Source organism: Schistocerca cancellata, chromosome 9, assembly GCF_023864275.1.
Source record: "Schistocerca cancellata isolate TAMUIC-IGC-003103 chromosome 9, iqSchCanc2.1, whole genome shotgun sequence".
Lineage (NCBI taxonomy): Eukaryota > Metazoa > Arthropoda > Insecta > Orthoptera > Acrididae > Schistocerca > Schistocerca cancellata.
The window spans coordinates 436,670,603-436,698,096 of NC_064634.1; the positions used below are offsets into that span (position 1 = coordinate 436,670,603).

General features: G+C 43.0%; 1 protein-coding gene across 4 annotated transcripts in view; it reads left to right on the forward strand.

Moving 5' to 3' along the window:
* Positions 1-27,494, forward strand: part of LOC126100195 (vacuole membrane protein 1-like) — a 99,538-nt gene that overhangs the window by 65,470 nt on the left and 6,574 nt on the right. For all 4 annotated transcript variants that reach the window (XM_049910757.1, XM_049910754.1, XM_049910756.1 and 1 more), the window contains 4 exons: positions 8,850-9,040; positions 11,229-11,457; positions 12,446-12,526; positions 12,611-12,892. In XM_049910757.1, the coding sequence (XP_049766714.1) occupies positions 8,850-9,040; positions 11,229-11,457; positions 12,446-12,526; positions 12,611-12,892 (783 nt within the window). The remainder of the gene's footprint in view (positions 1-8,849; positions 9,041-11,228; positions 11,458-12,445; positions 12,527-12,610; positions 12,893-27,494) is intronic.

The following is a 27,494-nucleotide window of genomic DNA, read 5'->3' on the forward strand; positions in this document are numbered from 1 at the left end:
CTAAGAGGAGAAGGGAAGGTTGTTGATGGCTGGAAGAGACAGCAAGCTCATGTGGAACTAGTGAGCAAGCTCTGATGCAGTCAGGGGAAGTTCTGCATGTCACACTTAGATGTGCAGGAGTGGACTCTAGTGGGGATACAGAATTGTAAAAGTGATAGACAGGTAGACTGTGGTAAAGATGATGTGAAGTGAGGGACACGGGATCAGGGATGTAGGCAGTAGGGATGGGCTAAACTGTGATTTTCTGATATCTGCGGCGTGTGTCGTTTTTGCGGCGTGTGTCGTTTTTGCGGCGTGTGTCGTTTTTGCGGCGTGTGTCGTTTTTGCGGCGTGTGTCGTTTTTGCGGCGTGTGTCGTTTTTGCGGCGTGTGTCGTTTTTGCGGCGTGTGTCGTTTTTGCGGCGTGTGTCGTTTTTGCGGCGTGTGTCGTTTTTGCGGCGTGTGTCGTTTTTGCGGCGTGTGTCGTTTTTGCGGCGTGTGTCGTTTTTGCGGCGTGTGTCGTTTTTGCGGCGTGTGTCGTTTTTGCGGCGTGTGTCGTTTTTGCGGCGTGTGTCGTTTTTGCGGCGTGTGTCGTTTTTGCGGCGTGTGTCGTTTTTGCGGCGTGTGTCGTTTTTGCGGCGTGTGTCGTTTTTGCGGCGTGTGTCGTTTTTGCGGCGTGTGTCGTTTTTGCGGCGTGTGTCGTTTTTGCGGCGTGTGTCGTTTTTGCGGCGTGTGTCGTTTTTGCGGCGTGTGTCGTTTTTGCGGCGTGTGTCGTTTTTGCGGCGTGTGTCGTTTTTGCGGCGTGTGTCGTTTTTGCGGCGTGTGTCGTTTTTGCGGCGTGTGTCGTTTTTGCGGCGTGTGTCGTTTTTGCGGCGTGTGTCGTTTTTGCGGCGTGTGTCGTTTTTGCGGCGTGTGTCGTTTTTGCGGCGTGTGTCGTTTTTGCGGCGTGTGTCGTTTTTGCGGCGTGTGTCGTTTTTGCGGCGTGTGTCGTTTTTGCGGCGTGTGTCGTTTTTGCGGCGTGTGTCGTTTTTGCGGCGTGTGTCGTTTTTGCGGCGTGTGTCGTTTTTGCGGCGTGTGTCGTTTTTGCGGCGTGTGTCGTTTTTGCGGCGTGTGTCGTTTTTGCGGCGTGTGTCGTTTTTGCGGCGTGTGTCGTTTTTGCGGCGTGTGTCGTTTTTGCGGCGTGTGTCGTTTTTGCGGCGTGTGTCGTTTTTGCGGCGTGTGTCGTTTTTGCGGCGTGTGTCGTTTTTGCGGCGTGTGTCGTTTTTGCGGCGTGTGACGTTTTTGCGGCGTGTGACGTTTTTGCGGCGTGTGACGTTTTTGCGGCGCGTGTCGTTTTTGCGGCGCGTGTCGTTTTTGCGGCGCGTGTCGTTTTTGCGGCGCGTGTCGTTTTTGCGGCGCGTGTCGTTTGTCATCTTAGATGGTAAACTGTCAGCAGTTGAAAGTAAGAAGTGAACTGTGTCAGTGCAACTGAGAAATACGTTCTCGCCTGTATAGGTGATTATTTGTCAGGGCCTAAGGTTAACATTGCAGTAACCGAGCCTGCAAAGTATTACATGACATGGTATTATTAATATGTCTGAGTCATCAGTTGTTACATGATACACAAAAGATATGCTTGTTAATAGACAAAATTTCATCTGAATAAAACAGTTTGTATTAAGTATTATGTTTTACATATGTTCTTCCTTTGGTTTTAGTTTTATATTAATGGAACTAGTGTAAAAATATTGATAGTGTGATGCTGAGAATCATATACAAATTACCACACAGTATCATAAGATTTTATGTTTAGAATACGGTTCTCACCACGTTGATACATTCACAAGTATCTGAACCACATTGTCAGTCATTCGACATAGTGATAATTCAAAATATCGGTGACAGCAGAACTGGAAAGTTGCACAGCATCTTTACACAGTCTTCGTCAGAAGTAAGGTTAGTTTCTAAGTTTGTGGCTGAACACAGGAGCATCGTCTATGCAAAGTGTGAAACCTCCTCCCACTGAATTGCTTTCATTACAAGATATAGTAACAGTTGTATACTGTGAATTATATTGCCAGTAATTAGCAGCAGTATAAAAGTTTAATAATCCTCCTGGTTTTCCAGACATAGTTTCCATTTTGATTATTGGCTGCTCTATATACTCCTCCACGTCTAGAAGAGATAATCGTTGAGATTCAAAATGACTCTTAAAAAATTCACAGTATAAAAGAGCCATAATTGATAACGTAAGTATGCAAAGTGAGTAGCGGTGCACTGTGTCATTGAAGTCTTTATGTGATATGAAAGGGATATTGAAAAAGATGATAAATAAATGTGAACTACACTGTGAAAATTCCATTCACACCATGTTTAAGCTGTCCTACACCTCATGTATTTAGTGATAAAGACTTGCAAGAGTGTGATATTGATCTGTCCATTCATCCCACCTCGAATGTTGGTTGTGATGGCAGACTTACCTTCAGCACAGCCCAAGGTCTAGGTTAGGTTGGATGGTTGTGTGTTTTATGGTTGACGATATGCAAGTGAAAACAGTGGAAAGTACTGATCTTACAGTTAAAAGTTGACATTAGGAATAGTATTAACGCAATATTTGAAAATACAGACAAAATTTTAACTGTTTATTGTACTATCAGAAGAAATATCCATCTTGTAAATACAATTGTTAAAATTTGGTAAAAGTTACAGAGCCGACACCAGATTGCATTTTTAGTAGTTTATGTATGATATATGTGTGTGATATGCAACAGAATACTCATTGGAGCTGTACCCATTATCCATTTTCTGAAGTTACCATGCAATTTTAGCTTTTATGGGGAAAAGTGCATTTAAACACGCAACAAAAATTCCTGGCTACACTATAGGTTTGTCTATTAGCACAACCTTTATTCGGCCTTCAAATTCCTCGGCTGCACCAATTTTCAACTGAGTATAAAAATTTTTCTCGGAGCAAATTAGCTTCTTGGTTCAGTTTTTTGACCATAAGTATGTAATACATCCATATCGTGAGACACAAGGTGCTTAGAACAAAATACAGATATAGATCAGCAGATGGCATATGGCATCTAATGTTAACTGTGAATTTTAGTTATTACATGGGACTTCTACTTGCGATATGTCACAAAAATCAGAGTTAAGACTCAGTAGCGTGTCGCAAAGAAAAACAGTAGTACATAGATAGGCTGTCAGATGGCACATGGCATCAAACGTTGACTGCACTTTTTAGTTGCTACTTGAGACTTGTCACTGAAATCACAGCTAGATAAAAGGTTCACAGGAAGAAGTACAAAATTTGACCAACAGATGGCACATGACACTGAATGTTAAGTGCTACTTGTGGCTCCTAGTTGTGACTGAAATTGTAGCTAGATTCTGTTAAGTTGACGTGATATCTGTGACTTCCCAGTCACTGTGGTTTATAACACATACCCAATGTCTTCCTCACCCGTAATAGGCAGGTTTAGGACAGGAGCCAGAACAGCATTGATCAACCAGTGGCAGAAACCCGCTGATAAGCAAACCGTGCTGAATTAGGATAGCTCTTTTGCAGCCTGTGCAGTCTATCTGTGCAATCTATACCCCATCCCCGCAAAAAAAAAAAATCTTTTTTTCCCCCATTACTAATTTCTCTGAACTGCATAGATGGGAGTTGTCCTTAAACACATTGTCTGATCCTGCAGTCCTCTAGTCTCAATCGGTGCTAGACCGTCCCACTTACAACCCTATTCCCATGCCACCAGCTGCACTCATTTTACTCTCATATCCTCCTCTGTATTCTCTCTCTCTCTCTCTCTCTCTCTCTCTCTCTCTCTCTCTCTCTCTCTCTCTCTCTCTCTCTCTGTATCTAGCCCACCCATCTGTCATTTTAGTGACATCACTGTTGCCAAATTCATATCCCTAACATCTGCCTCCTCCTCCTCCTCTCTTCTTCTTCTTCTTCTTCTTCTTCTTCTTCTTCTCCTTCTCTGCCCTCCTGCCACCAGCTGTCAGTTACCTTTCCCTACAACTCTCCATCCCTCCTCTCATCCTCCTTTCTCCTCTGTCCCATGTGTCTGATAAGACTTGTCACCCCAGATGATGTACAGTGTACAGATGCGTGCATGGCGCTTTTTGGAGCTGAGCTATATTTTCAGTCTTGTGCCTACTGGCCACCAATTTGTTGCCTTAATCCTTTAAGTTAGAAAATGTTTTACGTAATATAATAATGAAAAACATGCCAATATGTACTCTTTTGTGAAAGGAAGTCAATAAAACTGTTCAACCTATTATATATTTCGAAGTCCACTATGAGCTATGGGGTGATTAATATTCATACCAATGGATCAGGAGCGTAAAGCCTGTGCTGAAAAGTTTTATAAAATCTGCAGCTAATTGACAATATCAACTTACATTAGTTAAACGTACGCCCTCAATAAGATGAAGTTCCCAAAGGAATGGGATTTGCAACCACAATTAGACCATGCATATAAGTACCCATTTGTAGCCACTCCAGTATCAATGAGTTTCATGACTTCCAAAAATGTTTCTTCAAGCACAGGGTATAAGTCTACCTGCTGCACCTGTACTAGACATTTCACCCAAGGGTCAACATCACGGTGTGTTACCAGATTACCATAAGTTACTGTAGTAGTATTTGAAACTGTAGAAATAGTAGCTCCACCATTTGCATCAGTCCCTCCCAAGACTAATGAAACTTGCTTCGCTTTTTTTATACCTCTCCCCAGCAATTCATAACATGAGCAGCCAGACCTTCATACTTTACGTAATTACAACTATGCCACCCCGATGAAGTCATTCCCACAGAGCTAAAAGAAATAGTCACAAATGTCAGCATGATCTGATCAACCATAAAAACCAACCAAAAAGGAGTAAATAATATGTGTACTGCACTGGAGTGCAGAAACTGTTTTCATCATGTTACATATTTCCAGTTACATTGTGTCTGTCTACAACTCAGTGTCATCTTTATGGTGAGTAGCAGTCTACGCTTTTCTTATGTTGTCGACAGTCTTTGTTTACTACACCATACAGAAAAGAAAAAAAAAAAAACTGTTATGGAAATAATTCATATTATCTCAACGTTAAAATTTTCCAGATAATCTGTGGCACAATATTATTTATAATGTTCATTCCTCTTTAGTAGAAGAATTTGATAGGGTGTAACAAGGAACTGAATCCACGATAATCTGTTTGATTGGAATTTCAACACACTATACGGAAAAGGATAGATTGCTACTCGTCGTAAAGATGACACATTGAATTCAAGACAGACACAATGAAAAGACTGATATATTTAGCTTTTGGTCAAACCCTTTTTCAGAAAAGAAAACACACACACACACACACACACACACACACACACACACACACACACACACACACAGAGGGGGAGAGAGAGAGAGAGAGAGAGAGAGAGAGAGAGAGAGAGAGAGAGAGAGAGAGTCATTCAAGCGAGCACACCTCACACACGTATATGACCACCATCTCCAGCAGTTCTTTGTGGCATTCTGGCCCGAGCTGCTGGACGTGACACTCTTGGGTGCATCAGGTGTTCTCTCTCTCTCTCTCTCTCTCTCTCTCTCTCTCTCTCTCTCTCTCTCTGTGTGTGTGTCTGTGTGTGTGTGTGTGTGTGTGTGTGTGTGTGTGTGTGTGTGTTTCTTCTCTGAAGAAGACTTTGGCTGAAAGCTAAATGTGTAACAGTCCTTACATTGTGTCTGTCTACAACTCAGTGTCATCTTTATGGTGAGTAGCAGTCTATGCTTTTCTTATGTTGTCAACAGTCTTTGTTTACTACACCACACACAGAAAAAAAACTGGTAATAAAATTCTTAGAAATAACTCCCAAATTGATTTTATACTTTATAATATAGGAAATGTTACTGCGGATTGAATTACTGTTATTTAAATCGGCAAATATTAGAAGAGTAAATCCACAGGTGGCAGATGTTTGCTGAGTGCAAAACAAGCTCTGAAGACGAGTGCCTCAAAGGCAGTAAATATCCATACCATTACTCACTTGTTTGCTGATGTCTCAAGTCTGCTGACTTAGAAACATTGATATTCATACTTATCAGAGAACCTATGGTGAAAATTGAATTTTTTGTTTCTTTATTATGCGTCAGATAATTGTTTTAATAGGAATTGTTACTCTGCACTAAGTAACTAGTGATGGTGTCTATAAAATCTTAATGCATAATTGGCTAGTTCATGGCATGTTATTTTTTAGTAATTAGCAAAAGTTTTGCCTACTGTACTGTATTTCCATGACTGTCAGTATTTCTGGTTCTAATGTCAGATGCAGGCAGTTTAAATAAATCCTTCAGTTTTGCATAAGGTGTACTTTTCTTGTTCTGAATCCTTTTTATCTTGCAAATCTGAATATGTTTAGCCAACCCTGTACAATATAAACAGCCACCCAGGGGACTTGTGTTTCTTTCGTGAGTTCGTGCATGCCGCAAGTGGGGCCCCGAGCTATTGCCGCCCATTCTTCCTGCCCTGGCTGCATTTCCTTCATCATGCCCCCCCCCCTCCCAATCTTCACTCCTTCCTTGCTACCCCTCCTTTCCCCTCTTGGTCTGATTTATGTCAACCTTATTATCTACCTATTTCCCTGCATTTCTTGCAATTTTGCTCCTTCTGCCTGTTCTCTTTCATCCCTTTTGGAGTTGAGGTCACAGCTTCAGGTTTGACCACTACTTCTACATTTTGTGTTTTTAGTGTGAGCCATTTGGGGAAGAACTCCCGCCCTCCCTAGCGCTATGACGTGGATTCTTCTCGCCCCTTTCTTCCCCTTTTCCTTCCCTGCTGTAGCCCCTCTCGACCTCATTAAGTCACCAGCGTGTGTAGCCAATCAGTGTGGTGGGGCTGTTATGCACACATCTGGCTAAGCCCCTGACAACACAGGGATCACACTACTGATCCATGAACTTTTCAATCCCCCATGTAAACCAAGGAGTGGTTGCTTGTCTTGCTGGAGCATCGGAATTCCTGGCAACAGCCGCCGTGCCTGGTGGTCTTTGCTGTGGCTGGGTGGTGTCCTTGGGAGAGCCCCTGATCAAAGTAGGTGGTATCAGGATAAATGCTTGGTGCATGAAGTGTGTCAAGCTGCAAAAATCTGGCTGTTTTCAAATGGCAATCTTTTTGAATGATAACTGATCATTGAATGTTGCTTCATATTTTTTGAGAATATGGAGGACAAGTTTGGTGAAGAGAAATCTCTCATTAAGATACGGTCGGGTTCTCTGTTGGTCAAAGCTCCTTCTGCCACCCAATTTGCAGTTCTTCGTGCTTGTGATAATCTTTGCGATATCCCAGTGGTTATTAGCCTCCACCAGTCTCTGAATATAGTCCTGGGAGTGATTTTTCATAGGGACCTCATCCTGCGAGCTGATGAGAAACTCTGGCCTAATCTGGAGCGACGTGGCGTTCATTTTGTTCGATGTGTATAGAAGACAACCGCACTGATACCCACCATAATTATGGCTTTTGAAGGAGATAGAGGTGGTCAAGGTTATGTGCTACAGGTGTGGTATGGAGCTGTACGTCCCACCACCCCTAAGGTACTTTTGCCGCTTGCATTTTCAGCATATGTCTTCCCACTGTATGGTGGACCCTCTATTTGATCACAGTTTTTGGCTGCCGAGGCCAGATGCCAGACACAGTGGTCGTGTGTGTTGGAGTTGATTTAGAAGGCCTTTTGTCCGAAAGCTTGTTTGTTAGCAGTCTTTTTGTTGTGCCTGTTGTAACTCTGTGCCTATACTATATGGTGAGTAGCAATTTATCCTTTCCATAATATTGTCATTATTCCATCCTGGATTTTCCATTGTTTGATTTCATTCTACTTCACATTTTGAAAACAATATGGGGACTAATTCTTATATTTCTCTGAAAAATGTTTAAACATTCTCCTTTAGGTCCATATCTTTCCTTGTATTATCTAAAGAAACACATTCGTGCACATTATTTTCCACTACATCAAGATTTGTGTGATTGGATGTGGTAAGTATTCACGCATGTGGTCAAAGGACTTACGGAAGGAAAAAATATTTTGCTTGCTTTGTTAAATTAATGTCTCAGTAATTATTGAGATTACTTTGAGATAATAAACATTACAGCTTTTCATTTGTCTGCTTGTAGTAAAACCATATGTAGAGTTAATATTTTGGTTATGCGTGCAATAAGAAGATATTGGTGTGCAGGGATGTTGTGATGCTAGAATTCAAATACAAATGAGCACTGCGTTAAGTATTGTATTCAATGGTGACGTGATGTGATGCGAGTATAGATGGGTGGCATAATTGGCCTCAGGTAACTACTCTTGAAAAGTTAGACATTTCAGTAACTTGTGATGGAATAATGGCTGTCTGTCTGACCTTTTAGTTTTATATTATATGCTTCAATGAAGGACAGAATTTCTGGTGATCGCTTACTTTCAGAAGGTGAAATGTTTACACAGTTCTAGCTTTTGGACCTATTAGTTCCTTCCTCAGAGAAAGGGGGAGATGGCTTGGAGAACGTCAAAAAGAAGGGCAGGACACTAACGACATGATAAGAAGGATCCACTTGTACTAAGGATGTATAGGTATAAATTGTGAGAAAATGTAAATGGTAGGAAATTAAATTTTAACTGACAACATGTAGGTAGGTCCCTCTCATACTAAAGTTAGAGTGTGTGGGCCTTACTTTTTAAATTTCTTCAGTGTATCCCTCTCTCCTCCCTGAGGAAAGAAGTAATAGTTCAAATGGTTCCAAAAGGCAGAACTGTGGCATCAGTTACTTTGATGTGTGTCTCTTGGGTCAGCTAAACATTTTGCCTTGTGAAGCAATTATATATATTTGAATTTCCTCTGTGCTTATTGTGGATTTCATCAGTATGTACAGGTGCTGCGGTCAAAGATGGTATGGTGCCTGTACTGGGTGGGGCTGGGAGTCTTGTCTTCTGTAGGCCTTGGCACAGGCCTGCATACATTCCTGCTCTACCTCGGCCCGCACATTGCGTCTGTTACCCTTGCAGCCTATGAATGTGGCAGCTTGAACTTCCCAGAGCCACCTTATCCTGATGAGTAAGTAGTCATAATGATATTTTGAAAAGGAAATACAAAGGACTAAAACATCCATATGAATTAAAGAATGTATTTAGTACTGCTTCAACTTCGTACAAAAGCACTTGCCCACGAAAGGTAAAGGTTCCGAGTTAGAGTCTCAGTCCGGAACACAGTTTCAGTCTGCCAATAAGTTTCAATGAACTGATAGGTTGTGCAGCAAACCATTGGCAAGGGTTCTCCCAATGTGGATGACTGGTAGGCGTAAGGCCCTCTGCTCATTGAAGATGATATGGATACACAGGTTGCTTATGAAGTATCCCTCATGTCATTTGTCTTGAACTGATCTCTGGCTTGTTCTAGAGAGCTGATAGAAATTGCTCTTCATGGTTAGGTGTAACAGCAAGCTTCCTCGGTCAGTAGCCTGTGATGCTCCGGATCCTGTCTTGGCAACACGACAAAACACAATGCCGTAAGTCAAGTGACTTTACTGTCTTCAGTCTGGAAACACTATCTGATGCAGCCATGTTGCCTCGTGTCCATTACCTTACAAAATGAATATCCTGCCACATTTGAGTGGAGCACTTTCAGTTAACTCACTATGTGCAGTACATGTATGCAATGAATACATTGAAGGCAGATGAATGATAAATGTAAACAAGTCTGTCTGGTAATACAACACCCTAGGGGCACAGAGGGTACAGAGATAATGAAGGGTTCAGGCTGTACCTGCAAAGCTGTTGAATGTCAATTTCCATTAATAACTCGAAAACTGAGGATTTTCGGACATACATTTATCAGAATGTTTTTCTTGTTTTACTGTAACAAACCTGTTCCCATAGTTTGTAAAAGTATTTTTGAAACAGTTGTATAAACTATTCTCCATATTAAGCTTATAAAGCAGAAATAGTGCTCTCTGCTGATAATGCAAGCATCATAATCAAACCCAACAGTGCTGCAACAAAAGTAAGAGCTATAAATGATACATTCAAAAGATTATTGATTGATTATTGGTAAAAGATCTATCACTTTAAAAGAATCTGTTCTTTACAAGGCAAGATACATCACATCAATAACGATACAGAAGCAGGTGGGGGGTTGACTGTGTAAAACCAGTTGTTCAAAATTCCTAGGTGTTCATATTGATAAGAACTAGAATCGGAAGTCACGGATTAGATCTTCCTCAAACACTTAATTGCTGATTTTGCTGTTGAAAATGTTACAAAATTAGCTTACATTGCATACTTTTTTTCATTGATGTCCTATGAAATAATTTTCTGGCGCAGTTCCACACTCGGACAAAAGGTAGTCGTTGCAAAGAAATGTGCTGTAAGGGTAATATTTGATTTCCGTTCTCTGAACTTCATGCAGCCAACTGTTCAAAAAAGAATAAGCTTACTATCAGCAGCCTCACAGTACATTTATTCTCTTATGAAGTTCATTGTGAAGAAACTGGCACAATTTGAAAATGACTGTAACATTCACAATTATAACACTGGAAACAAACATAGCTTCAGTTATCCACAAGTTAAGCTTACTCTTTCACAGAAAGGGCCAGAGTATGTAAGCATAACAATATTTGACCACCTTATATATGTAAATTTAAGATACTGGTAGGTAATGAGAGATTCAAAAAGAAATTGAAATCGTAATAATTTCTGAATACATGGTATCTCTATGTGGTTGGATTTATCAAATTTTATTGGGGATTTAGATTTTTTAAAGTCTAGTTAAGTAAATGGCCAAACTGAAGCCACATTTTCACACACAAAATTTGTTTCCTGTGGACCTACTGATGCACTTCAAATTATAGCCTGTTTTCCCATGTGTGATTCACAGAGCATGCAGGAAACTGATGTATCTGTTTTTCACTTTGCTGCCTGCTTACGAATAGATTATAATCCCATAATCATATTTGTTACTCATGTGCCGCATCAAATCACAGGCTCATGAACTTTTCAATCTGTTATAAGCATTCCAAGTGGGCGGAGAATCATTTAATTAATTTTATGTACACATGTTGTCATATTAATATGTTTTGAAGTAAAACTATACTACAATAATGTAAAATATGTGTAATATCACCTAGTGTAAATGAAAGATTGAATGATTCGAGAAAATATTGTGTTTTTAGAGGCAATATATGTATATTATTCTGGAATGTTACATATTATTTGAGCATACCAAAATAAATATCATTCTTGCACAGAATCATATGCAGTGATCACCCAGACCAACAGTGGAAGGCCAGCATCTTGAATATCATGGCAAAGGTGCGATTGGAGGCAATGATGTGGGGTGCGGGCACAGCCCTAGGTGAGCTGCCTCCGTACTTCATGGCACGTGCAGCTAGACTTTCTGGCTATGATCCTGATGATGAGGATGATTTAAATGAATTTGAAGAATTGCAGCGCAAGAAGAATGATCCACAGCGGATGGTAGGGTGCTTATTAGATTTTCCATACTAACTCTATATTCCATTCAGATTTTGATGGACTTGACAACAATTTTCTTCAGAGTTTACAACTTTCTGAAACAATAAAAACACCCACACATATTTTGAAGTTTTGTTGTAACTTCGTGTGATGTAAACTGATATTTAATGAGTAACATATATTTTTGTTTAAAATAGCTTTTTACATTAAACTACCACATACTTCAAATTTCGCGTACTTTGTTCCTGTTTCTTTCCTGTCTTCGGGTTTGTCGTTAACTGTTGCTACTTAATCAACATGCTAACTCTATTACCTTTTGCTATACTTGTATTTCTGCAGCCCCAAATCATAATTTTCAGGTTCCAGCAAACACTTATCACTTTTCAAATGAGTTGGGTTTCATTTCTATACAGATAGTACTTTAAATGTTTTGCTTTCTGTATTCGTAAATATTTCTCACATAACTTATGCCATTGAAAGTTATGTCATTTGGTGGATACACTATGATGACCTGATGGATGGAGAAATATCGGATGCTTTTGTTTTGAAGGAAATTTTACTGTTCAGGAAAACTTAAACATTAAACCTCAAGATGTATTAGCAGAGGAAGTGGTACAGCCTATTGCTAAAAGTTGTTCAGATAGTGTAGCAATTAATATTTTCATTGTGGCTCAACATTTGACTTCAGTGAATAACTTTGAGAAGAGAGAAAATTTGAAAGAATGCATCCGTACAAAAAATAATTGGAAATTTATGATCGTAGATGCACACATTGCTAACAGCAAATGTTTTCTCTTGGAGCACTTACATTTGAGCAGTGAAAAGCTTAATGCTGTCATGACAAACATACATTTTCTTTACTGAAGTCAGTCTCTCTCTCTCTCTCTCTCTCTCTCTCTCTCTCTCTCTCTCTCTCTCTCCCCCCCCCCCCCCCCTCCCCCTCCTCTCTTCTCTCTTATTTTCTAGTGTTCACGAATGTTTTGAATTGCAGACGACTCTTGATGCTGCAAAGCTGTTCATTGAAAGGATGGTTGAGAAGGTTGGATTTCTTGGGATCTTAGCATGTGCATCAGTAAGTATTCAGGCAGATTGATAGTTTTATTGTTGCATCATTTGGTATTTTTCTGTGAAACCTTATTTGTTCTACACTTTTCAGATACCAAATCCATTATTTGACTTAGCTGGAATAACCTGTGGGCATTTCTTAGTTCCTTTTTGGACATTCTTTGGTGCTACACTGATTGGGAAGGCTGTGATAAAAATGCACATTCAGAAGATGTTTGTGATAATTGCATTTAATGAAACACTGGTGGAGAAAGCAGTAAGCATGTTAGCATATGTTCCTTACATCGGTCCCAAACTCCAGGAACCCTTTAAAGAATATCTTGTAAAGCAGAAACTGAAACTACATCGAAGATCAGGATCTCCTTTGCCATCAGTGAGTATATCTTTTCATCTCATAATTCCATAAAACACAATTTCACTATAGATGTACAATATTCGACATTACAAGTGTTTGAATTTTAGTAAACTAAATGTGAAAGCTCCAAATGTTGATGTGAATAGAAATAATGTAATTAGTATTAATGTTGTGTGTAGAACACAGTATGTGACAAAAAATGATTGGTGGACAAGCACCATGGTAACCTGCTGAGTCTTTGTATCTTTGAGAGGCATGTGTATAATGATGCCACTAATTGTGTGTATGACTTTGTCCCTATCTCCCCCCCCCCCCCCTCCCCCTCTCTTCCCAGAGGCCTAACAACTCTTCGGTGGGTATGTGTGTGGTGTGCATAGGTCCCCAAGCTTTTTGCACATTAAGGACAATTCCAGTGAAGTTGAGCCCTTAAACAAGATGAGATATGGCTCCCTTCTTCTGCCATCCAATTCGCCTTGCTCCACACGTGCAACCATTCAGGAGACATTCCAGTGAATATTGCTCCTCACAAGTCTTACTGATATGACACAAGATGTAATTTTCCATAGGGACTTCCTCCTCCAATTTGATGATTAACTTAGGGTTCATCTGAACGATGTGGTGTTCATTTCATCTGGCATATCCAGAGGCGCATTCACCATAGCCTTTGAGGGGGGGATACTCTGTCTGAGAAAGTTAGGGTGATGGTATGCAGATGCGACATCAAATCATCCATTCCATCTCCCCTGTCACTTCAGGTTCGGTCACACGTCCTCCCTATGCAATGCCACTCCCATCTGTGCCCCCCCCCCCCCCCCCCCCCCTGCGGGTCCGGGGGTTAGAATAGGCCCGAGGTATCTCTGCCTGTCGTAAGAGGCAACTAAAAGAAATCTCGCTTTTTGGCCTTAAGTTAAGGTCCCATTTTACGGTTTGACCTGTCACTTTCCAAATTCTACAGAAGTGCAGGCCATATGGGGAAGGACACCTTACGTGGTGCATGAGTTGTCCATAGTGCCCTGAGATTCAATCTCCTGAACCTCTTGTCATGGCTCTGCATCTCCACCTGCAATTAAACTATCTGGGCGAGGAAACTTTCTGGGGTATGTCATCTTCTTCCGTTTTCTCTCCTGTGTTCTTTTGCCCCCATGACAATATTGGATTTCTCTGCACCCAACATCCAACACGGTAGCCAGTCCGTTGTGGTGGGGCCGTCATGTACCCATTTGGTGGTAGCCCCCTGCCAACACAGGGATCGAACTGCTGATGTCTGAGCTGTAAACTCCCCACGTATGCCAAGGAGTAGATGCTTGTCTTTCTGGGGCATCAGGACTGCCAGCAAGGGCCTTTACTGTGGCTGGGTGGTGGCACCCGTGGGGAGAGGCCCGGATCTGAATATGAGGCATCAGGGCAGATGACCCGAAATGACTTACTGGCGACCATACGGCACCAGCAGTTTCGAAGAAGGGCAAGATTGAGTACAGTGGTGACAGGTATGACCCTAAATCGTTTCCCTCCCTCGCTACACTATGGGAGGAACATAGGGCTACAGAAAGAAGAGAGCCATATTCACCTTGGTATTTAGTCTGTAGCAGAATGGACGGGGACTCCTTTCTACCTACAAAGCCTCAAGTTATTGTTGAACATGTTGAGGATAAGTTTGGGGAAGTGACAGTGCTGTCCAAGAAGTGGTACAGTCATGATTCAGACAGTATCCCCAGACCAATACAGGACGGTACTATCTCGTGACCGATTGGGTGATATTCCTGTTTCCACCACACCCCATAAAAACCTCAACATGGTCCAGGGGATTATTTTCCATTATGACCTCCCATTGCAATCTGACAATGAGCTCTGCATCAATTGAGAACGGCGGGGTGTTCATTTCATCTGGCACATTTACAGGGGACCCAACGACAACAGGGTTGCTACTGGTCCCTTCATCTTGGCCTTTGAGGGTGATTCATTGCCTGAAAAGGTCAAGGTTATGGTGTACCGCTGTGGTGTTAAACCGTACGTCCCTTCCTCTATGGTGCTTTAAGTGTTGGTAATTTGGGCGAGCCAAAAGCTGCTGGACGAAGAGCTTCACAGTCTTCCTCTGTGCCTGAAGCTACTTTGGAGAAGTCCTCCCAGCAAGTGCATAAAGAGAAGCAAACAAAGAAGTCTGCCTAGGAAAAGGACCCTCCGGTTGCCCCAACACCACCGCTCCCTACAAGTTCTGCTCCTGAGGATGAGGTGGAGATCTTAGCATCCCCTGAGGGCCAGGATCTCACTGATGGCTCATCCACAATAGGAATGGATACAAATACTCAATCGGCGGCAGCAAGTGACCCTGAGGTGTAACCTGCCTCCTTGCATGCTTCATGCCTTCCCAGACTCACAATATCATCATCCTCCAGTGTAACTGCTGCGGCTTTTTCCACCTCCTGGCTGAGCTAAAGCATCTCTTAAGCTTTACACGTGCTTTCTGCATTGCCCTCCAGGAAACCTGGTTCCCGGCGATATGGAACCCCTGCCCTCCACGGCTGTAGGGGACATAACAAGAACTGTAGCAACCATAATAGTGTCATGTGGAGTTTATGTCTATGTCCTGAACTCAGTATGCAGTGAACCTGTGCTCCTTCAAACCCCTCTTGAAGCTGTGGCTGTCAGGATAAGGATGACACAGGAAATAACAGTCTGCAACGTTTATCTTCCTCCAGGTGGTGCAGTATCTATGAACGCATTGGCTGCACTGATTCATCAACTCCCTAAACGTTTCCTACTTTTGGGAGATTTTAACACCCATAACCCATTGTGGAGTGACACTGTGCTTACTGGCCGAGGTAGAGATGTCGAAACTTTCCTGTCTCAACTCAACCTCTGCCTCTTAAATACTGGGGCCCCCACACATTTCAGTGTGGCTCATGGCCCTTATTCGGCCATTGATTTATCGCTCTGCAGCCCAGGACTTCTCCCATCTGTCCACTGGAGAGCCCATGATGACTTATATGGTAGTGCCCACTTTCCCATCTTTCTGTCACTCCCCAAGCACCATTCCCCTGGACGTCTACCAAGGTGGGCTTTAAACGAGGCAGACTGGGAAGCTTTCACCTCTGCTGTCACCTTTGGATCTCCCCCATATGGTACCATCGATGTGGTATGAACCGTGATTTTACTTTCAACTTCTTTTCTTAAAGAATTTACTTTATTTACTAGTGATTCATCAAGAACATTAACACATTTAATTACACTAGGTGAGCATGGAAGTAGTTGCCAGGGTGTAACTGATGAAAATGAAATTACCTTTAACAAAAGGGAATTTTATTCATAAAAGTCTTTTCAAAACAGATTAAAAATTTATAAGCAGAAAAGCCCCCTCAAAACATCAAGTTACAATTTTATTTAGAGGCAGAAAGAACAATATTGACAGTATGAGCCTTCGGGCCGAGAAGCTTGCCGCTCCCTTTCAACACGGCCGTAGTCACGACCGCTCGCAACAACTTTTGAGAGACTACACTTGTGCAAATCTGCAACACACCAGATTACTTTAAACTAAAATATTTAACAACTCTCACAAACACATTAACTATGCACCCTGTAAGAGGGATGGAAATGGTCCAAACACTCACACTAAGAAATTATTTGCCACCGAAAGTGCAATTTGTTTTTAAAAGGACTCTTACGGTGGAAGGGTGGCAACTTTATAAAAAATGACTAGTTAAATAAAACCCATGAAATTCAGACTTACATAATATGTACAACATGCTCTACATTACATATATACTGCTTCGCAAGATGAGAGGCAAGATAAAAACATATTTCAGGGATTCGGCCTTTACACCTTCATTCTATAAATTCGTTAACACCGAATCCGACAAACATGACAGAGGCAGCTATCAACATACGGCAGACAGACAGACACTAACTGCCTAATAAATGCGAACTAGAGACAGACGAGCAAGCTGGGGACGAGAGACTGACCCAGAACACAAGTAGAATTTAACAATTAAATGAAACAACATATTAGCAATCACTTAACTTCTAATAAACGGCGATGTCTGGCAAAGACCTAGCGCAGCACCCCCAAAACGCTCTCCCGAACCGTCCGCTGCCAGCCGCTTCAATGGACGCAGGAAGCTGTGTCAATCTCCCGTCTCACGGCGTTGCAGCTAGCGCCGACCAGACCGATGTGGTGAGTTGACTCCTGTTGCTCTCACGTCGGCTGCGAAGCCACTATTCGCTATACGGCGCGGCCCACTGGCTGCCACGTGGCGACCTCGCATGCGTCGACGCCCAAGACGGACAAGGCATCTTGTGTCCCAGTGCATGACCGACCAACCGATCAATCCAACCAGCCTTAAAGTTCGATCCGAACGACAGACATCCTGGCACTCCAGATGGCAGACCAACATTGACTAAGCGATCACTCGGTCGGACCCACCCCTGCAGAGAGGAAACGTGCCCTCAGGCTACCCGACATCCCTGCCCCAGGAAGAGACCGAACAATCCAACCGCCAATGTCCATTGCCTGAACAAACTCGAGCAGACTGGTGGCCTAACACATACTAGCACTCCGGATGACTGACAGACACTGACTGCCCCACACTGATGCAGCTGACCAACTGACCGACTCGCCGAGACTGACAGACTACCCCCAGACTCGCTTCGACTAACCGACTCAGACTGACCGCTACCGAGCTCATAGCGCCCCTTAAATACACGTGAACAGGCATCTTTTTCCCTTTCCCACCAGAGGGAGACACCACACTGTGATTGCCACAGCAGCGCCACCACCAGAAACGAAAAGCGACTACTTTACACTACGCGCTGTGGCACGCTCTTCAAAACAGCAAATTTTACCACGGCTCATGGTAGTTGAGTGATCACTAGAACGATGGTTTCTGTGGCGGAAAACACGATCCCTTGTTCTTTAAGGTGCCCCTGGCGAAAGTCAATACTTTGGTGGCCGCCGGAAATCGCCAAGGCCACTAAAGACCGTCGGTGAGCTCTACAGAGACATAAGCTGCACCCTCCTCTAGAGCACCTAATAGCTTTTAAAGGGCTCCGTGCCTGCATTTACCAGCTTATAAAAAGATGGAAAGAGACGTGTTGGGAGAGGTACGTGTTGACCATTGGGTACCATACGTCACCTTCTCAAGTCTGGACGAAAATCAGACATGTTTGTAGGTGCCAGACCCCAGCAGGTGTCACTGGCATTAACATCAAAGGCGTGTTATCTACCAACGCAAATGCAATTACCAAGCACTTTGCTGAGCAGTATGCTCGAGCCTCTGTGTCAGAGAATTATCCCCCAGCATTTGGCACCCTCAAACGACAGATGGAAAGGAAAGCCGTCTTGTTCACTGAATATCACAGTGAACCCTATAATGCTCCATTTACAGAGTGGGAGCTCCTCATTGTCCTTGCACATTGCCCCGACACAGCTCCTGGGCCAGATCGGATCCACAGTCAGATAATCAAACATCTCTCGTCTGACTACAAGCAAGATCTCCTCGTCATCTTCAGCCAGATCTGGTGCAATGGCATCTTTCCATTGCAATGGCAAGAGAGCACCATCATTCCAGTGTTCAAACCCAGCAAATACCCGCTTTATGTGGATAGCTATCGACCCATCAGCCTCACCAATGTTCATTGTAAACTGTTAGAATGTATGGTAAGTCAGTGGTTGTGTTGGGTACTGGTGTCATGTGGCCTGCTGGCTCCATGCCAGGGCGGTTTCTGCCAGTGTTGCTCTATCACTGATAATCTAGTTTCCCTTGAGTCTGTCATCTAAACAGCCTTTTCCAGACGGCAACATGTGGTTGCCATCTTTTTTAATTTACGAAAAGCTTACGATACGACATGGTGACATCATATCCTTGCCACATTATGTGAGTGGGGTCTCCGATTTTATCTAAAGTTTCCTATAGCTCTTTAGTTTCTGAGTCCAAGTTGGTGCCTCCCCTAGTTCCCCCCCATATCCAGGAGAATAGGGTCCCGCAGGGTTCTGTATTGAGTGTATCTCTATTTTTAGTGCCCATTAACAGTCTAGCAGCAGCTGTCGGGCTGTCCATCTCACCTTCTCTGTATGCAGATGACTTTGTACTGCTCCTCCAGTACAGGTGTTGCTGAGCAGCACCTACAGAGCTACCAGTGTACAGCCCCGAAGTCATGTGCCATGCACTTCTGTCGGCATCGTACCATTCATCTGGAAACAGAACTTTACGTTAATGATGATCCACTCACTTAAGTGGAGACACACAGATTCTTAGGACTGGTTTTCAGTGCCTGATTGACGTGGCTTCCTCATCTTCATCAGCTGAAGCGGAAGTGCTGGCAGCACCTCAATGCCCTCTGCTGCCTGAGTAACACCAACTGGGGTGCAGATCGCTCTACGCTGCTGCAGCTCCACAGAGCCCTTGTTCAATCCCGCCTTGACTATGGGAGGCACCCTCAGCATTGCGTTTACTGGACCCAGTGCGTTTGACTGCCAACGGTAGCTTTTAGAACGAGTCCAGCAATCAGCGTCCTGGTGGAGGCCAGGGTCCCTTCATTGAAGGCTAGGCGTGCACAACTGCTTGCCAGTTATGTTGCACACATTCATAGTTCTCATGAGCATCCGAATTACCGTCTCCTTCTCCCACCCACGGCGGTTCATCTCCCGCATTGGAGGCCCAGCTCAGGGCTTACGATTGCAGTTCTTACCCAGTCTCTTCTGTCTGAAGTGGAGTCCTTGCCTTTACCACCTATAGTCCAGGTCCATTCACATACACCTCCATGGTGTACACATAGGCCGAAGCTTCGCCTGGACCTTTCACATGGTCCTAAGGATTCATTTAACCTCGCAGCTCTCTGCTGTTGCTTCCTCCCATTTCTTGACCAGTACCGGGACCATGAAGTGGTTTACACCGACGGCTCGATGGCTGATGGTCATGTTGGATTCGTGTATATTCATGGAGGACATATTGAACAGCACTCCTTGCCCAATGGCTGCAGTGCTGGTAGCTATATCTCGTGGTCTTGATCACATCCATTCATGCCCTGGAGAGTCGTTTCTTCATCTACATTTACATCTGTACTCCGCAAGCCACCTGATGGTGTGTGGCAGAGGGTACTTTGAGTACTTCTATTGATTCTCCCTTCTATTCCAGTCTCGTATTGTTCATTTTATTTATTTATTGTTCCGTGGGACCACATTAAGGAGAAGTCTCCATGGTCATGGAACGAGTCAATATGAAATTATAACACGGTTGTAGAAACAGATAAAATGAAATATAAGAAATATATTCAGGCGACACGTCATTAGTTTAAATAAAGAAAATCAAGAATGTAACACTGGAATTTGCTTAATTTTTTAGCTCTTCCAGGAGCTCCTCGACAGAATAGGAGGAGTGAGCCATGAGGAAACTCTTCAGTTTAGACTTAAAAGCGTTTGGGCTACTGCTAAGATTTTTGAGTTCTTGTGGTAGCTTATTGAAAATGGATGCAGCAGAATACTGCACTCCTTTCTGCACAAGAGTCAAGGAAGTGCATTCCACATGCAGATTTGATTTCTGCCTAGTATTAACTGAGTGAAGGCTGCTAACTCTTGGGAATAAGCTAATATTGCTAACAGCAAACGACATTAAAGAAAATATATACTGTGAGGGCAATGTCAGAATTCCCAGACTATTGAATAGGGGTCGACAAGAGGTTCTAGAACTTACACCACACATAGCTCGAACAGACCGTTTTTGTGCCAAAAATACCCTTTTTGAATCAGAAGAACTACCCCAAAAAATAATACCATATGACATAAGCATATGAAAATATGCGAAGTAGACTACTTTCCGTGTTGAAATGTCACTTATTTCAGATACTGTTCTAATGGTAAATAAAGCGGCATTTAGTTTCTGAACAAGATCCTGAACATGGGCTTTCCACAACAGCTTACTATCTATCCGTACGCCTAGGAACTTGAACTGTTCCGTCTCGCTTATAACATGCCCATTCTGTCTGATTAAAATATCAGTTCTCGTTGAATTGTGAGTTAGAAACTGTAAAAACTGAGTCTTACTGTGATTTAGCATCAAATTATTTTCCACAAGCCACGAACTTATTTCATGAACTACATTATTTGATAATGTTTCAATATTACACACAAGATCCTTCACTACCAAGCTGGTGTCATCAGCAAACAGAAATATTTTTGAATCACCTGTAATACTAGAAGGCATATCATTTATATAAATAAGAAACAGCAGTGGCCCCAGCACCGATCCTTGGGGAACGCCCCATTTAACAGTGCCCCATTGGGACTGAACGTCATTACCACTCTCAATATTGTGGAGAATTACCTTCTGCTTTCTGTTCTTCAAGTGAGAGGCGAACCAATTATAAGCTACTCCCCTTACTCCATAATGTTCCAACTTCTGCAGTAATATTTTGTGGTCAACACAGTCAAAAGCCTTTGTTAAATCAAAGAAAACACCTAACGTTCGCAACCTTTTATTTAATCCGTCCAAAACCTCACAGAGAAAAGAGACTACAGCATTTTCAGTTGTTAAGCCATTTCTAAAACCAAACTGTACATTTGACAGCAAATTATGTGAATTTAAATGCTGCAGTAACCTTGTATACACAACCCTCTCGATAACTTTAGCAAACACCGATGGCATAGAAATAGGTCTATAATTATCAACTTTATCCCTGTCTCCCTTTTTATAAAGTGGCTTCACTACCGAGTACTTTAATTGGTCAGGAAACCGACCACTCCTAAAGGAAAAGTTACAGATATGGCTAAGTACTGGGCTAACATACATGGAACAATACGTCAGTATTCTGCTAGATACCCCGTCATATCCATGAGAGTTCTTGGTCTTTAGTGATTTAATTATTAACTCGATCTCCCTCTTGTCAGTATCATGGAGGAGCACTTCAGGTAACAGTCTCGGAACACTTTTTTCTACGAGCGCTATATGATTCCCTGTTGGGACAAGGTTTCTATTTAGTTCACCTGCTATATTCAGAAAGTGATTATTAAATACTGTACATATATGTGACTTATCAGTAACACGGGCATTCCCACTACGCACTGATTCTATATCCTCGACCTGTCTCTGCAGACCAGCCACTTCCTTTACGACTGACCATATGGTTTTAATTTTATCCTGAGACTTAGCTATTCTATCTGCATACCACATACTTTTTGCCTTCCTAATAACTTTTTTAAGCACCTTACAATACTGTTTGTAATGGGCTACTGCATTTAGATTGTGACTGTTTCTAACGTTTTGATATAATTGCCACTTTGTTCTACAAGATATTCTTATACCTTTAGTCAGCCACCCAGGCTGCCTGTTTGTGTTAGTACCCTGTTTTGAACGTTCTAACGGAAAGCAACTTTCAAAGAGCACGAGAAAAGTCTTGAGGAAAGCATTATATTTATCGTCTACTGTATCCGCACTATAAACATCTTGCCACTCTTGTTCCTTGATAAGGTTTACAAAAGTCTCTACAGTAACTGGATCAGCTTTCCTAAAACGTTGGTAACTATATTTAACCTGCGTTGCAGCACAAAAATCTTTTAGACTTCAAATTTGTGCATCATGATCTGAAAGGCCATTCACCATTCTGCTAACAGAATGCCCTTCTAGTAATGACGAATGAACAAAAATATTGTCTATGGTTGTTCTACTGTTCCCTTGCACTCTCGTTGGAAAGAATATGATTTGCATAAGATTATATGAATTAAGTAGGTCTACCAGCATCCTTTTCCTTGCACAATCACTTATACAATTTATATTGAAGTCACCACATATAACTAATTTTTTGTATTTCCTATAAAGTGAACCAAGAACCTCCTCTAGCTTTAGCAAAAATATTGTGAAATCGGAGTCTGGGGAGCTATAAATAACAACAGTAAGAAGTTTAGCTCCACTAAATTTAACCACACCTTCACAACATTCAAACACCTTTTCAGTGCAGTACTTTGAAACATCAGTTGACTCAAATGGGATACCGTTTTTCACATACATGGCTACTCCCCCACACCGCAAAGAGTTCCTAGAAAAGCTGCCAGCCAACCTGTATCCTGGTAAAGGAAGCCTCTGAATTATCTCCTTATTTAAGAAGTGTTCAGATATACCAATAATTTCAGAGTCAACATCTATAAGTAGTTCACTAACTTTATCTCTAATGCCTTGTATGTTTTGATGAAATATACTAATTCCCTCATTAATCGGATACCTAAGCTGTGTCGAAAGTGGTTTCTTTGTTAGAGAGACTTCCCTTAAGCAGGAATACCTGTCAGCTGACTTCAATCTAAAAAAGGTACAGCTCTAACACCCACAACTACCAGAATTTTCCCATGAGTGATCCCACCACCCCCACCTATGCTGTCACCTATAAGCTTTGCCAACCTCCCCTTTCCATACCTGTTGAGGTGCAGGCCATGTCTAGTGAAACCCGTCCTGCTGATAGACTCCACCGACACAACTGAAATGTAACTCATGCCTTCTGTCATTAGCGCACCCCCAAGTCTCATGTTATTACGCCTGACGGCTGTATTAAGATGAGGCCGATCGTGACGCTGAAACAGTTCCACGAAATGCACAAGACTCCACCGACACCACTGAAATGTAACTCATACCATCTGTCATTAGCGCACCCCAAAGTCTCATGTTATTACGCCTGATGGCTGTATTAAGATGAGGCCGGTCGTGACGCTGAAACAGTTCCACGAAATGCACATTCGTGTTGCCAGTCTGAGTGGCTATCTTTTCCAGGTCACCATCTATGTCATACTCCCCATCCCTATCAATACTATTACCAGCCCCACCCACAATCACTACCTGGTCCTCTTTTGTAAAAACCCTACATAACCCCCCCTATGTTAAAAGTCACCTGAGCCAATCCTGCATTAGGCTTCACAATGCTGGTGACCTGGTACTCACTCCCCAAAACTTCCTGCAACTGCTGGCCTACACCTCTACCATGAGAACTACCTAACAGCAGAACCTTCTTCTTTCTCTTAGACTTTGCAACTGTCCTAGCCACTGTGACTGCTGAGGTCTGCTGCATACTTCCTACATGTACAGCTACTAGAGATTCCTCTCCACTAGACTCTGACAGTTGGTCAAATCTATTACAAACACCAATAGTAAAACTATCTGAAAATCTCCATCTCCTTCTCCTAGCAGATCTCTTGCCAACAGCCAGCTCCCATTACCCAATCCCCTTCTCCCTCCTCATCCTATCTAGCTCCTCCTGTGCGTTTTTCAGCTGCACCTGAAGGGCAGTGGAAAGAAAGATTGTCGGTATGCCTCTGTGTGGGCTCTAATCTCACTGATTTTATCCTCATGGTCTCTTCGCGACATATGCATAGGAGGGAGCAATACACTTCTGTGTACTGACTCCTTGAGTAGCCTACAAGCTATCAACTAATGCTACCCCCCTCCATCCTTTGCTAGCGAACATTCAGGAGTTCATCTATGCCCTGGAACATACCAGTCACTCCGTGATGTTTGTGTGGACTCAAGGCCACGTCGGAATCCCAGAAAATGAATGTGCCAACAGGCTGGCCAAACAGGCTACACGGAAACCTCTTCTGGAGATTGGCATCCCTGTAACTGACCTGCAATCATTATTACGCCACAAGGTTTTTCAGCCTTGGGTGACTGAATGGCATAATCTCAGTATGCACAACAAATTGTGTGCCATTAAGGAGACTACGAATGTGTGGAAGTCCTCAATGTGGGCCTCTCGCAGGGATTCTGTGGTTTTCTGCCGGCTCCACATTGGCCATACGTGGCTAACACATGGCTACCTCATCAGTTGTGAGGACCCACCTCGGAGTCACTGTGGCTCACATATGACTGTCGTCCACATCTTGCTGGACTGCCCACTTTTAGCCCCTCTGTGACAATCTTTTTAACCTTCCCAGCACCCTACCTTCGGGTGCTGGGCAACAATGCCTCAACAGCAAATTTAGTTTCACGTTTTATTCTTGAGCAGGAGGGGGGGGGGGGGGGAGGGTGTTTATCATATCATCTAATGGTGGGCATTAGCTTTCTCTAGGAGGCTGCCACCCTCCCTCCATTTTAACTCTGTTGCGCTTTGTTTGTCTTGGTGATCATCTTTTACCTACATGTGTTCATCTCGCCTTGTCTTTTTATGGTGGAAATTTTAATGTGTTGCAGGGTGGCTGGCTCATCCTCTTTTATTATTGTGATCAGCCAGCCTAGACCTTTTGCTCTATGGTTTTAATAACCTCTTCTACTTTTCCTTGTGGTGTATGTTTTCCCTGTTTTTTTTGTTTGTTCCATTCATTTTCTTTTTAGGTGTGGTTCCCCATTCCTTTTCCCTCTTTTACATTCTCAAATGTTCTTTTGGTGTTTTTGTGCCTTGAGCCTTGCTTGCGTCAGGAAAAATGGACTGATAACTCTAGTTTGGCCCCAAGATTGCATCTGGAGGGGTTGCACCTTGGTTTGCACCGATATCATTAGTTACTGGATCTCCCTTCATAGCAACCTAGAAGAAATAGTGGTACGAGTGCAGACAACCCTACCAATCACCATTTGCAATGTCTACCTCCCTCCCAGGTGTGCCACTTCCTTATGTTGAACTGCCTGCCTTAATACAGCAACTCCCACTCCTGTATCTCCTCCAGGGGGACTTTAATGCATACCATCCCCTGTGGGGAGTGCCACTTCGATGGGTGCCCCGCAGGGTTCTGTGTTAAGTATCACACTCTCACTTGTCGCCATCAATGAGCTTGAAACGTCTGTTGGCCCTCTGGTTTCCCCAGCGTTATATGATTTTTGCATCTGATGCAGCTCCCACTTGGTAGCATCTGCTGAATTCCAGCTCTAAAGTGCCATCTGACTGGCCTCCTGGCCCTTTCCCATGGCTTCCAGTTTTCTTCCTCCAAAATGCGGGTTATGCATTTTTGCCATCGACCCACAGCGCACCTGATCCAGAACTTTATTTAGGCAACCAGCACCTAGATGATGTAGTACTGTCCTGTTTCTCGGGCCTCCTTTTTGACAGGAAGCTGATGTGGCTGCCCCATTTTCCCACCTGAAGACTACCTGCTTGCAGAAACTTAATGCTCTCTGCCTCGTGACCCATGCATCTTGGAGTCCAGAGTGTGCTACTCTTCTCCATATTTACCGCACTCTGGTTTTGTCCAGACTAGATCATGGTTGTCAGGTTTATGGCTCAGTGGCTCCTTCCACTCTGAAACTACTTGACCCTGTTCATAATTACGAGGTGCATCTGGCTATCAGTGCCTGTTGCACTAGTCCCGTCAACAGTCTCCTTGCAGAATCGGGGATTCCCCCTCTATAAATATGACGGATCCAACTCTTGTTTTTTTATCCAATTGCATCAGACAATTCCCTGACCATCCTGTGTACCCCTCTCTTTGCAAACAGGGGATGTCTCCACCTGACACCCACCCTTGGGTGTGATTGTCAATTTGAACATGTCCTGTTCCAGGGTCCTGTGGTCTGTTGCCACTATGATATTGTGGTGTCTTGTACATTCCATCCTTGAAGAGTTCCAGGATGCTAATATCTTCTACACTGATGGTTCTAAAATGATAGAAAAGACGGAATACACTTTTACGTCTCCTACTCCTATTGGAACACCATTTACTGCTGTGATCATGTAGTGTGTTCATAGCAGAGATGCTAGCCATTAGCTGGGCCCTGTTTTTTTTTCCCCAACACTCAGGCCTCCCTCCACAGTGGTTTTATATGTGCCAACTCAGTGAGTAGCCTGCAGGCTATAAACTGATGCTATTCTCATCACTCTTTGATCTCTGCTGTCTATGACCTTCTCTTTGCCCTTGACCGTCCCACCTGCTCTGTTGTCTTTCTCTGGTCCCAAGTCATGTGGGCATCCCAGGAAATGAACTGGCTAGAGAGACAGATACTTACCCCCCTTCCCTTTCAATATTCCCAGTGCAGATATGTGGTTACATCTGAGATCTCTCTTTGCCCAAAAGTGGAATGACTTATGGTGCACTATTGTCTCAGTAATAAACTCCACACATCCAAGGAAACTAGTGCAGTTTGGCCCTCTTCCTTCCGCTTCCCATGGAAGGAGTTCACTGTCATATGCCGGCTATGCATCGGTTATACTAGGCTGACTCATTGTTTTCTCTTGTGTAATGAGCCACTCCCCACAGTGTGGTTGTGGGGCCACACTGACAGTAGCCCATATATTGGTGGAATGTCCCCCTCTTTTGGCCCTTCATATACATATAGCCTTCCAGATTCCTTGTCTTTAATATTGGCAGATAATTCATGGTTGAACTGGTTATCAGTTTCCTTCATGAAAGTGGTCTTTATTTTTAGTTATAGGGTTTTGTTTTATTCCTGGAGCAGGAGCAGGAGTGTTGTGGTTGGGGCCTCCTTTATGCCTTTCTACTCTGTGTGTTTTTAGCTTCCTCACTTTTAGCACCCACTTTTACCAGGTGCCTTTGTCTTATGCAAGTAACTCTTGAATTGTGTTACTAATGACTTCGTTGTTTAGTCCCATAACCCACCTCAATCAATCTGGTTTCATATTCCATTGTACCACAGCATTTTGGTACATTTAAGTAAGATACTTGTAATCAGTGAAGGGTAATAAAAAAGCTTCAAACCCTCATGTCTTC